A 13562-nucleotide genomic window follows, 5' to 3' on the forward strand; every position below is an offset into this window, starting at 1 on the left:
GTTTTAAGTTATTTTTGAATTCTTGGTAATAAGGGACAAGCAAATTGCTACACTCCCATTTACCATCAGTGCAGTAATTAAAGTTAAAAGCATCTAAGTAAAATCGAGAAAGAGAGTGTTACCCAGAAACAAGAAATCAAGAACAATCTGAAGAAAGCACAATCATCTTCTGGACCCATTAATTAAATATGCAACATCCATTAAGCTCATAGATCAACTCTCCAACAAGAGATCCTAAAATATTGGGTATGGCAATATGGAGAGTGCAGAGTATCCAGGGAAAACAGCCTTCTCCATCTGCATAAACCAGTGGTTCTTCAGACATCTCACAAAGAGAGAAGGGGGAAAAATCAACTCTCTAGAAAAGTGGTAATAAAAACTGCTAGTGGTTATCTAAACTGAGATAGGATTTTGATTTAATTTATTTCATTGCGTTATTAAATAGTAAATATTTACTTCATTATTTCCTTGATATTAACCTGCCTGAGAAAGTTACTGAATTTAATATAAAAAGAACAGCCTATGTGTGACACTAAACTAAGATCCTAAGGAAAGCATATTTTTCGTAAGATTCTAATTGCAGGTGAAATAAAGTTATTCTGAGATAGTTTTTTCTCTTGAATGAAGATATCTTTATGTATTTAAAGGCTCTGTGTGTGAAAAGCAGAGTACTCAAAGCATGTGCATCTCCTACCCCCGCTGAGTAAGTAGTGCCTCTGAATTCTCTGAGAAGGAATAAACTCATTCATTGTATCTGATTTCAGTGGTAGATATGCATGGAATAGACCAAATTCTCTATTCCAGTCAAAGCAGTTATAAGATTAATTTGACTATGAATAAAAATAGCATTTCAGCTTCTTTAGAGTTTCAGAATAACACAGTTCACTGCAGTAGTATGGTTGTTTTTCAAATACAAAGTAGCTCCTCATAAATAGGTATCTGCAAGTACTAAGCTGAACACTAAAAGTTACATTTTTCATCAAATCTCACATATGAATTATGTATGGAAAATAATTATTAAGAAACTTTCATTGACCTTCAGACAGAATTTCTATCAGTTTTTAATTCACTGGGCATGAGCCCTTGCCTAAGTCACTCAAAAATCTGAAACAGAAAGTAAGGGAAGGGAAAGAAGAAGAAGACCTTCTGTTTTCTGACTTTCTGAAAAAAAGTCTGCTTGAAGGTTTCTTGAATTTGGTACACCAACCTGGGAAAAATAAGCATTTTCTAGATGGTTCAAAACATCCAGTTGCTACCAAGATCATATAGGAAAGTGTTTATGCTTCACACTGGTTTTCTTACAGCACAAAGTGTATTGTTATACTTTCACTAATAAAATGTGGTTTTAAACTCTCCAAGAATAACACATTTGAGAATCATGAACTTTGTTATTGTGTGTCAGCCTTTATGTATTAGCCAAGTTGCCAGCACTAAACACTAAGGTCACTAACAAAGATCCCATCACAACATTTTAAATTAATAGTCTCAGCACTGCTTGTTTTAAGAGGGCAGGAACCCTTGCTTTCATCAGCCTTGCCCAAATAATCCTGATATTGCTCAAGAGATCTACAGAAAGATCTATTTTAAATCAAAGCCTGGGTTTGATTCCTGTTTCAAGATTATGAGACATAGTTACTGGAAAAGGACCCAGCTCCTGGTTTCTGTTTACCACTATACCAGGAAAGCATGGAGGTGCCTTGACATTAAATGTTGTACTGTTAACATTTATTTCAAAGTTGATTTCATAAGTGTAAGTCACAAGGAAAGACAAGGAGTAATGTATTGTTAGGCTTTCTTGCCAGTCATAAGGAACAAGATTTTTTCATGAGAAAGTTTGAAGAACACACATTTCATATCAACTGAAGTCTGATCAGTAAATCGTAACTCCCCCAGTCCCTCAGTCCACTTTCTTACTATCTTAAGGTGTGTTATCCTAGAGAGGTCAAGTCCTCAGGGACACCATGCATTATCTTTGCAAACCCTATTCTCCTGATTCCTCTTCCAATTTGATTGTCCACTGACAAAGGCCAGATACCAGATAAAGTAGTGTGAGATAAAATGCATAACTGATGTGAGATAGTAAAATGGGTAGTTTATTTACACACCCTCAATCCTATCTAGCATTAGGCATAGTTCCCAGAATGAATGAATGCTCTAACTAAAATTTAAAAGAGCTAATATCTCCAAAATTTATCATCCCCTTATTTCTTTCATATTCCTTCAGTCAATAACACTGTATATACTTATTCTCCAAATAGAATTACGGCTTTCACTCCTTACAGAATAAAACTGTTTAACAGATGCAAAGCAACCTTCAGCTTCTCTCTCAGATCAGTAGATTAGGTGCCTCTTTTCCCTCAGTCTTCAGTTTATCCTGCTAACTTAAATCCCATCCCCCCATCTTCATGCAATACTCTGGGGTCTCTGGCATTCTCCTGTCCCATATTTCCAAGCTCAGCTCCAAGACTTCATGACTAGATCTGCTGGAAGCCAAACATAAATGTTATCTTTATCTCAACCAGTCCCACCTCCTGTATGACTTCTGACAGTATATTTATCAAATTTCTGTTTCTAAAAATAAAATCCTGAACAGTACCACAAAAGAATGGATGGTGCCCAGTCTTACAGGACCTATAATGTTGTGAAACTGTGATATGCTGTGTGGTGCTAGGAAAAAACCCAAATGAAAACAAACCAAAACAAATCACACCAAAACAGTCAAAACTCCCAAATCCTTGCACAATAAAATCAATAAATAAATTTACAAATGTTGTGCTCCTTTTTCTTCAATGACACAGGATTATGGGCATGGACTCTGTGCTTGAAATTGCAGATCTGGAAGCCATTTAAGACTTTGTCCTTCATAAATTCAAGAGAAGTATTTTCCTTGTTCAGTTCAAGGTAGCCAACATTAGATTACACAGCCCCTTTGTGCTAAGGCTCATGTTTTGCACTGGGCATGCCAGCCAGCTTTAAAGATGTGATCAGAGGGAAGGGTGCATATTGAAGCATTCGTTTAAAATACACCAGGCCATTATATTCCCTTTCCTTCCTTGTCTTGTCCACAAGGTCAGAAAATTTCCTCTGCTGGGAACAGAAAAATCCCTTTTTTATCCTCTGACTTTCTCTGGTTTTAGTTATTTTCACTAGTAACACTGTTTGTTGTTTACTTCCAAAGGTACATGACCATCAACAAGAACAATTATCCTCACAGGAAAACACGTACAGGAACACAGCTGTTTATGGCTCCATGTTTTGAAGTTTCACTGGCTGCCTGGCAATTGCTGTTTTCCCATCCATCTCTTGAGACGAACATAGAAGGAATACCATCACTGCTTGGCTACTGTCTTCTTCAAATATGGAGGAAGCAAGTGAAAATAAACTGTTTCCCTTTACAAAGCAAAAGATGATAGGTAAAGAGTCAGTTGAAGAACACATTATTACAGATAAGTTTATTGGGTGAAGCATAATTTTAGTACAACCTGAATGACAGGCACTTTCTGGTTTGGGTTTTTTCCAACTAAGAAAAGGCCTCTGTGCAGGAAAAGCAGCACTTCAGTGTTATAAAGCACACTGTAGTGTTTTAAACAGTTACAGAATAGAGTTACTGTGTTTCATGTGCTGCCTGTTGGTTTGTAACGCGAGGAAAACCCATGGTACTAAAACTTAATTGGCTCTTTATGGGAAGAACCATGTACAGGCGTCCTGCAGCCACAGATGCTGTGCACAAGCCACTGCCCCCTCCAAAGCCCTCTCCCCACGACTCCACCACTCCTCCTTCTCCCCAGTCTTATCCCTGTTTGTTGTCCTTCACAACCACGTGCACAAAATTCTGCCTGAACAGTTCCAGCACTTACTGAGCTGTTCCAGTGGTTGGTGTTGAAGGAGAAGAAGGTATTAGTTTTAGCTAAATGAAAAGAGGCATCCCATAACATTTTTCATTCTACTTCACTCCTTTATTTAACATTGCACAGCTCTCTTATGTGTCCTTTTGGATGCAGTTAGTGCCTTTTTAAAAGCAGTCCCTTATTTAAAAGAAATTAATATTTTTCTTCCTTATATGAATTAAATTGTGCAGTGTTAGCTAACTGCAGTTGTGTTATTAAGGTAATAAAATTACCCTACTGCTATCAGTGCAATGAGATAAGGTATAATGCAATGCTCAAAGCAATGTTCAATGGAGCAAGGAAGTATTTAGCAGAAAATTATTCTTTAAATTTTTTCCAGTATATTAAATTTGATTGTGCCCAATAGCAGATATTTTTTATTGCAAACCAGTCTGCTGTCTTTACCAGTTTTTATAAATCAGGTCTCAGAAAGATCTTAACAATTGAATAATAACTCTTTGAACATTAGACTGTTAGTCTGTTGTTAGGTTGATTGTTTTATGTCTTTTTATGATTTTGTTCCACAGGAAAGGTGTAAAATTTGGTATTTCAAAGGCTTAGTGTGACAAGAATGTTAGCACTTTCAGCATGACCAGTATGATCCTAGAACCATTTCAAGTACCAGAAGTTTGTTGATCACCTGAATACTCCATGTGTGTGCTTAATTTTTGTGATGGAGGAAGGATATAGAAAAGTGTCTTTTTTTGAACTTGGGCATAAATTCATAGAAAAAATATAAACAAAGTTACAGAACTATTGACAGATCTTAGATTAGAACTAGGAATCTTGTGTATAATTCAAATACTGAATCTGCATGGTAATTATTCATGAGTAGGCTCTCAGTTCCAGAAATCACAGGGGACATGGTTACATCTAACCCTAAGTACAACAGTTTTAGAGATAACACTGAATTTGAAGTATACAGAGGAGTGGGAGGGCAGAGGATATCCTGAGCAGAGACCTTGAAATCTTTCTCTCTGTTCTATAATAAATATATGTAGGGTAAGTTATATATGTATGGAAAATACTAATATTAGTAATGTACAGAATCTATTTATTTGTCTTTATAGACTCAGTATATGTGGCAGACAGATCTGAACATGTTTTTCTGTAACACTGTTTCTTCAGGTCATTTATGAGATCATAGTATTTACAGTTAACCTGTAAACCTGCTTCTTTCTTTTAGGATTTTAGAAAGTATCCACGTGCACTCTCTGCATCTATATAAGCTGTAGAGGTTTTCATAAAGCAATTATAAAGGAACAATCCAATAATGCTGCCTAAAACAAAAGAATTCACCTCCATTAAGCCCATTTCAAAGTACACTGAAGTCAATGGAAAAATACCGACTGACAGGAACAGATTTGAGGTCAGTGAAATTTTTGGTAATGAATACTGTTCATTCCTTGTAAGATGGGCTAAGAGGTGTCCACACCGCATTTGACTGTGTCCGCAAATGCTGGCATAGCTGTCAGCAGGATTTATGGTGTATTTTCACCCCCACAATGAGAAAGCAAAAGTAAGAAGGACAAAGAGCTTTTACATGTATCTCCAACTGCTGAGGCATGAGAACATCAATTTAGCCAGCCCTTGATACAAAAACCACACTCCGCTTCCTTTGAAGAACTTTGTGAAAGGTGTCAGAGGAGATGGAGATCAGCCTGAATGGCAAATATCTCTGCAGGGCAGTCACAGGCTCCTTTGGGCTCTGGAACAACTTGTGTGCAACAGAGGGACAAGGAGATGCTACTCTGGGGCTGACATGAAGAGTTGCCACAGCACTCTGCTTGGGAGCTGAGCTTTTTCATGTGCACCTGTAAATCAGTGTCATGGGCAATGGTACAGAGACACAGCAAAAGGTCAGTGACACTGAACTCCTGCTGGGCTCTGCTGGATGCTGGCATTCACCAAGCCAACACTGCAGTGGAAATAGAACTGCTCTCTGGAGAGCATCTAAATCTCTGTGTTGTACAGCAGCATCACCAGCATCTTAAGACCAAGCCACTGTACTGGTAAGCCTGGAAGGGTAATGGGGGCTTCTAGCTGCACAGCTGGATGGCAGCTTGTAGTGGGTTTCTGTGGCTGCATTTTGATAGCAGGAGGAGTCTACAGGAGTGGCTGCTAGAAGCTTCCCCTGTCCCATGGAGCCAATGCCAGCCAACTCCAGGATGGACTTCCTGACGCTGGCCAAGGCCAAGGCAATCAGGAGTGATAGTAACATCTCTGTGAATTAAGAACAGAAAGTTGTTGTGCAGAAAGAATTCCAGCCAGGGAAGAGCAGAGTGAGAATGTGGGAACCACAATGCAGACACCAAGCTTGGTGGAGAAGGAGGGGCAGGAGGTGCTCCAGCAGCCAGAGTTGAGGCCCCTGCAGGAGAACATGGTGGAGCAGCTGTGCCCCTGCAGCCCATGGAGGATCATCGGGGTGCAGAGACCCACCTGCAGCCCGTGGAGGAGCACACGCTGGAGCAGATGGATGAATGAAGGAGGCTGTGACCCCATGGGAAGCCCAAGGTGGAGCAGGGTCCTGTCAGAGACCTGCAGCCCATGGAGAGGGAAGCCCATGCTGGAGCAGGTTTTTTCTGGGTAGGACTTGTGGCCCCTTTGGGGGACCCACATTGATACATCTCATCTGAGAAGAACTGCATCCCATGGAGGAGTGACCCACGGGACAGCAGTTTATGAAAAACTGCTGCCTGAGGGATGGACTCACACTGGAGAGGTCCATCAGGGACTGTTTCCCATGGGAGGGACCCCACAGGAGCAGGGGAAGGACTCCTCTCTCTGAGCAGCGGCAGAAACAACAGCTGACCACAACACCCATTCCCCATCCCCCTGCACCACTGGGTGGGTAGCAGGGAGAACATGGAAGGAAGGAGGGAAGGAAGGAAGGGGGGAAAGTATTTTTAAGATTATTTTATTTCTCTCTCTTTAGTTCTTATCCTGTTAGTAATAAATTTAAATCATATCCCTACTTTGAGTCTGTTTTGCCCGTGAAGGTAATTAGTAACTGACCTCTCCCAGTTGATATCTAACTCATGAATCTTTAGCTGTTTTTTTTGTCTCCTCTGTTCAGTTGCAGAGGGAGAGTGAGAGTGGCTTTAGTGGGTACCTGGCATCTGGCCTGGGTCAAACCACTACACAGCTCTAGAGCTGCCCTTCACAACAGCTACAGCTGGATGTCGTACCCCTGTAGGAATTTGGAAGCAATATGTTTTTCCTGTCAGTAGCAGTAATGCTCTTTAAGCTGCTTCATTGCAAGGATGTGCTGTTCAAAGAAAAAAGACCTTTATACTTCTTCATGGTGTTCTTAACAGTAACAGCTGTACTTTCTTATATATGTCACATATGGTAAAGGTATGTAATATATAATAATCGCTCAAAGCAGGTGAACAAATTGAGCCAGGATTTTCAAGAAACTCTTAGGTTCGCACCTTTCAGTTAGATTCTCAGGATATCTCTTATATTTGCCAGTAAAGAGGATTTTCCATACACAGATTTACTGCAGGTACCTTTGTTTCCTTAATAGCCTTTTTACTTAGAGGCTCTAGCAACTTGCTCTCTCCTCACTGCAGAGTAGCAGTGTGGTTTTTTCCTGACTCTTTAATAAAAGAGTGAAGATGCCTGAACCAGGAAATGAGTGTCTATAACATGTCCGTGTGACTCCCTCCCCACTGCAGGCAAGTGCAAGAGGCTACCCCCATCTTATGGGTCAGAACAACGGCATAACTCTGACATCCATATTTTTAAAGATGAGGTGTCATGCACAGATGTTTAAGACCAGTTCATTCCTCTTTTCCTTTGGAACACTGGAAGTGCCTTCCCACGTGTTATAAGAGATCAAGTTTACCTGTAAGACTTTGCCTGAAACTGACTCTTCCCTCATGCTCTTGGACCAGTCAATTTACCTGCTCTGTGCCTCCTTTTTCCATCCGTAAAAAGACCAAATCAATAGCATTCCTTTGAAGGACTCCAACATGTGACACTTCATTAGTGTCACTCCTATTACTATGGTGAAGCCCAGCTGGAATTTTATCATTATCCATGATTAGTATGGATACAATGCTATTATATTAAGATTATGTCTACCAACAAGAGCTCCAGATCTAACAAGCTCTGAAACTTTATTTGTCCCAAGTCTTTCATTTGCCATGCAAAGAGAAAGCACCTTTCACTTGGCTGGGTTTGTCTGGCATTAAGAAAATGGGTAATTTACAGGAAGACGGGGGACTTCACTCTTTCCAACCCAGATTTGGGGAACTGCAAACTTCAAATGTTGCCTGTAGATACAATGCAATTGGCAGGAAGTTCTCTTTAACAAAAAAGCATATCGGTTTTGTTCTCAACATCTTACATATTTCTCTTTCCACACAGTGTTACATCTGGGAAATCCTGGAGAAACACTGAACTCCACAACAGTGCAGACAGAGCTAGAAGATCATTGCTTAAGGGATTCTTACTCATGTCCCAAGCTTTCCAACGTGGTATATAACTCACAGTCATTTGGAATGGGCACAATGATCCAATATCTAATTTTTTTGCTAAATCACTGTCTGGGTGTGCATTTACCATGCAGCTACAGTTTTAGTCTAGAGATCTGAGTCCAAATCCGGCTCTGGGTATACCTCCAGAGCCCTCCACAATGCAGACTATTACAAAAAATGCTTCCCCCTGGGTGCACTCAACACCCACACACTCTCAGTTACTAGTAATTAGAGTCAAGAGCAAAGCAGCTATTTCTGTTGATGGAAGAGGGAGTATGTGAGGGTTTATTTTGGCACAGTCTGCTGATCACCAGCTCTTGGGTGCAGAGGACAGGGAGTGTCCAAAGTAAGCTCATGATGGCAGTCAGCACCTCTAGTTACTCGGTGTGATTGGCTGTGCCATTTCTTTTACTTCCAGATGACTGAGGGACTGGTTAGAAAAAAAAAATTCATTAGTTGGAAGCATTGGTAAGTAATTTTTAACAATACAGAGAAATCTGTATAGAGAAGAATTTGTTAAGTAGAAAGAGATAATGTTAATTTCCATGTTATTTCAAAAATCAGGAAATAAGGAAAAGAGGTCAAATACTAATAAACCAGATAAAGTGCATTTAGTATGTTTCTGTACTGTGCTGGTATGTACAGTTAGAAACAGATATTTGCTAAAACATTTGAACATCACTGATAAAGGCTGTTACCCTCTATGCCAGGTTTTGCACTGTTGGAAGGACCTAGGCCTCCTTTGTTACAAGTGTGTCAGTTCTCTCAGAGAGCTCTTTTCTGACCTCACAGAATAGACACAAGGCTGCTCAGGACCACTAGTGTCGACTGTAGCATGAACATATTTCTTGGGACCAAGAAACTGGTAGGTTAGTGTGGATAATGGTGTGGAGTCCATATCACATTGCTTTATTCTTAGCACTATGCTGCTCAGGTTGGAGTTCCTGTGAAAGGAAAGACATTGGCATTTAAATACAGTCATCATCCTGTAGGGTCACATCAGGCTAGTATCCAACATGATGGGAAGAAAATGCAGTTTTACAGAAAATATTGGTTTTATCAGTGAAAAGATCAAGATTTCCCCATGAGAAGTTTGTTTTAGACAAGATGGAAGTAGAAAATTCTAGTTTTCATGGATATTTTTCTCTTTCTCCCTGGACTTTGGATGCCAGTCATGGAGATATGTGTTGGGGGACACTATTAAGTGTCAGCCGCTCAGGAACACTGAAGGAGAGGTGTGTTGGAAGGTAAAAAAGTGTCTCCTAACAGATTAAAAAGCAGTCTTACTTTCTACCTGTCTTAGAAAGCCATCCACCATGACCCTACTTTGAGTGGCAATTACTTCCCAAGATGATCTCTGCCAAGAGAGTTGACAATCAGCAATATAGATCCTGGCTATAGCAGAAGACGACTCTGATCAGACAAGAGTATTTTTCCAAGAAGGACAAGCTATTCCAGCTAAGGTCAGTGTTGTGACCAGCACATTTTCTTTTCTTCATCTTGCACAGATTACCAGCACTGCAACTCACGTTCTGAGACAATGCTACATTGTCTGCATGGATACACCGAGCCCACGTAAACCAGGATCACCCTGGATGCTGCAAGGATCTCACTTGATAGTAACCTTTCAGTAGTGCAAGGCAGCCCAGCTGTCTCCATTTTTAGCTCTCAAATGAAGGCTTGGATTCAGTTTAATTTGGCATCAGTGTCCTCCTAACCCTCTGGAACAATGGAGTTATGGATTCTGCCAGCACCTATCAATCAGTTCTAAGTTTGCCCTCTGGATAAGGCTAGATCCAGTGTCCCTAACACAGCAGAATGAACACTTGCATCTCTGCCTGCCTCTCCCTGATGCAGCTGGCAAAGCTTTTCCTCCACATGATCCAGGAACACAGTGTGAGCACAACGCTGCAGTCTGTGTTGTTGTGGGCAAAGTACAGATCTACAAAATGAAACAGGAGTGGCTGTCATAAGGATGATCTTCAACAAGTTCATCAAAGAATTCATTCTCAGACATGTTTCAGTCTTTACTCAGAGCACAATATGTTGAAATGCCTAGAGACATTTGTGTTCAGCCAATTCATGTGTTTTACAAATGTGCCTATTGACTTGCTGCTATTCGGTAGAGTTACATTCATAACTCAGAATCTGTCACTATCTAAACTGGTTCTCCAAACATTTTAACTTTTTATGCAAATGGGAACTGTTTTATAATTAAAATAGACGTATTCTGCTTTTGGAGATCTCTACGTTTAGGTGTTTGGTATACATATACAAACAATTAAAGCACACACTGAGTACCTGCATGTTCTGAAATACTCTGCGTCTTTGAACAGTCTAATGTGGACATCTTAATCCCATGAATTACCACATACAATGCTGTATAACCTTCTGCTAAAGGCTGAAATAAGAAAATGTTCCCCAAGAGATTATTTCTTCAGCTCCACAAAAGTCACCAAGAGCTGGAAACTGAATTGTATTCTTGAAAAGCTAAGAAAATTAATGGTCCGTGTCTCTAGATCTCCAGTAATATGACATTTCCCTTAGGATAAGCCAGCTGCCCTCTCAAGATTGCATGGTCCAAAATGTTAGAAAAGAAATATAATTAAGAATTACTATTACTATTACTATTATTTCAAAATAATTTTGAAAAACTAGAAGTTGTCTCTTAATGTCACTAACCATAAATGAAGCAGATTTAGGTGGCCAGGGACTCTTTAGTCGTAGTAGCTGTGGATCCCATTTGCTTCCACAAGGCTTGTATGTAAGAACTCTCTTATCTCCAGAGTGCTTTTGCTTTCCTTTCAGTGAATCAAGTCCAGGATCTGAAAATATTAAGCAGACAGCATTTATAAGCTATAGGAAAAACTGTCTGCACTCTAGGATTTGAAAAGCTATGCTTATTGTTAATCAGATAGGATCTAGAAAAAGGAACACCAAGACATACACAGTAAACATCATAAACAAAAAGATATTCTGTGGCCTTTGCTGTGAATCTGCAAAGAAAATAGTGTTGTATGCTACATGGTGTGTATGTGTGTGTATTGTAACTAGTGAGTAGTTAATCATTTTAAAAAAAGCTATCCTTATAAGAGGTGGAGCTATAGAAACTACCCTGAAGGGCAGGCATCCCACTGGGAACTATCCAGCACAGTAGGGATGCAGAAATGGACTGTTGCATCTACCATGACAGCAGCAGACACTGGACTTGAATCAGTTGCCTGGGAATAAACCTCCGTTACGAGATTGAAATTGAAGTCTTATCAGAAAAATTGATGTTGACAAGCAGTTTTCAGCTAGTAATCCTTCTTGTATCAGGTATCCTTAAATCTAAGTGTCTTTGTATTAGTAAACTAGTGTATTTTCTGTGATCTGAGTCTGTTATTTAAAGTTAGGAAGCAGACTTTCTCTGAAACTTACAGGGAAAACCTGACGTTTGGTCTATAAGTTCCACCTGAGGCACTTAAGCCAGTTTTGTGGGTTCAATGCTCTTATTCCTGCTCCCTACTGTTCAAGCACGGGTTCCTGATTTCTTTAAGACAATGAACATGCATGTTGCCAAGGACTTACCTATGTGGTTTCTTCTGAGATACAAGATGGAAAATCAATAATCATCATGTTCTGGAGGTCTCAGCATCATCTGCATGAATAGGAAGATATATTTCCTTGATTAATTGAACAAGATAAAATCAACATGGTGAGGTTCAGCAGCCAGATGCATACCCTGTGAAACCAGGGAGGGAAAAAATAGTGTGTGAAGTTACATGCTGAAAACTCGATTGTAATGAATATTTAACTGTGGGTTGATGGATGTGATACACATCAGAACTGCATAGCAGAGAACGCCACAAGGTTTTGCAAATTTATATTTTTGGTCAAGATTTGAGAAAAAAAACCAACGTATTTTTGTTTAGCAGGTTTAAAGAGAAATTAGCATCTAATTGCTATCATGAAAATTTGTATAATCTTGAAATAAAGCAAATTTTCATTGAGATAGAGTATTGTTGGACAAATTTCTTCTGGCTATGACAGCTAACTAGAGGTTTGCTTTTAATTACTTTAAGTAAACTCAGAACAAGGAAGTTAAATTCCTGCTATAGCAGATGGCAAATAAACTAAGATATGATTTATAGATTTATATTCTTATGGAGACAGAATGAGGAAGAAAATACTGTTTTCCATGGAAATGCAACTTTATATGCCATTTATGTAGTTCTTTAGTAAAATGCATATCCAGGTATAAATGTTTGCTTTAGAGGACAGAAAGAGTTTTGTTTACTGTCTCAATTTTCTTTCCTATTTTAGAACTAGTAAGTTTATTGGATTGCTCTTTGGGTAAGATTCATTGAAGGGCTCAGAGCAGAGGAGATAGGAACATTTGTAATGAAAAGATAACTGAATATGGATAGAATAATGAATCTGATTTTAAAACATATTACAAAGACAAATAAACCAAAGAACTACTATGAAGAAAACCACAATTTAGACTGAATATTTCTCTTCCTTAGCAGATTTAAAGTTAAATTCACTGATTGAAAGGGAATGCACTGATTCAAATTGTACCTTGAACTTTTACATTTCCTTTCAACTTTTTTGTACACAGTTTGTACACAATCAGTGTTGTGAAGAAAGAACAGATCCTTGCCTTATGAACAAAAAAGCTAGCAGAATGAGATGCTGGTCTCATTTAGGGCTGCTAAATGGAAATATTACTGTACAATACTTCCATCAAGCATGTCGAGCAATTCAACTGCTAGCTATTTATACAAGGAAAGCAGAAAGTACAGGCAGATATGTCACAGTGAGCAAGGTAAAGGTGAACTGACTAGCCCTATTTCAGTCTGCTTTACCCAAATAAAAACTACAAAGCACATTAAACTGTTGCCTAAAAGACCGAGGAAAAAAGACTCCAGGTCAGTTTAGGTTGGAGATAAAATAAGGAGAGCAGAAGCTTTAATGAGCCTCCAGCCCCAGGAATATAAACTGCTGCACGCACCCTTGGGCACAGGTTCTATGATCTTATAATGATGTCCATTCAATACCTGCTCATCCAGCCCCTGGTTCTGCCCCGTTCCACCCCTCGGCACACGTCCTCGGGAACTGAGTCCAGGGGAGTTTGGGATCCCTCTTTCATTATCTTCATCCTCTTCTCATCACTTTGAGTCCTTGGAGGCCTTCCAAAGTTCCAGGC

At 39.5% G+C, this 13562-nt stretch overlaps 1 protein-coding gene across 1 annotated transcript in view; it reads right to left on the bottom strand.

Moving 5' to 3' along the window:
• Positions 1–8744: 8744 nt before the first annotated feature.
• LOC126649969 (uncharacterized) overlaps positions 8745–13562 on the bottom strand; it is a 36616-nt gene continuing 31798 nt past the window's right edge. Inside the window, 3 exon segments of the mRNA XM_050334436.1 lie at positions 8745–8801; positions 11054–11196; positions 13095–13128. Coding sequence (XP_050190393.1) covers positions 8745–8801; positions 11054–11196; positions 13095–13128 — 234 coding nt within the window.

This window comes from Myiozetetes cayanensis, unplaced genomic scaffold (genome assembly GCF_022539395.1).
Source record: "Myiozetetes cayanensis isolate MyiCay16 unplaced genomic scaffold, myiCay2020 scf1, whole genome shotgun sequence".
In the NCBI taxonomy this organism is placed as follows: domain Eukaryota; kingdom Metazoa; phylum Chordata; class Aves; order Passeriformes; family Tyrannidae; genus Myiozetetes; species Myiozetetes cayanensis.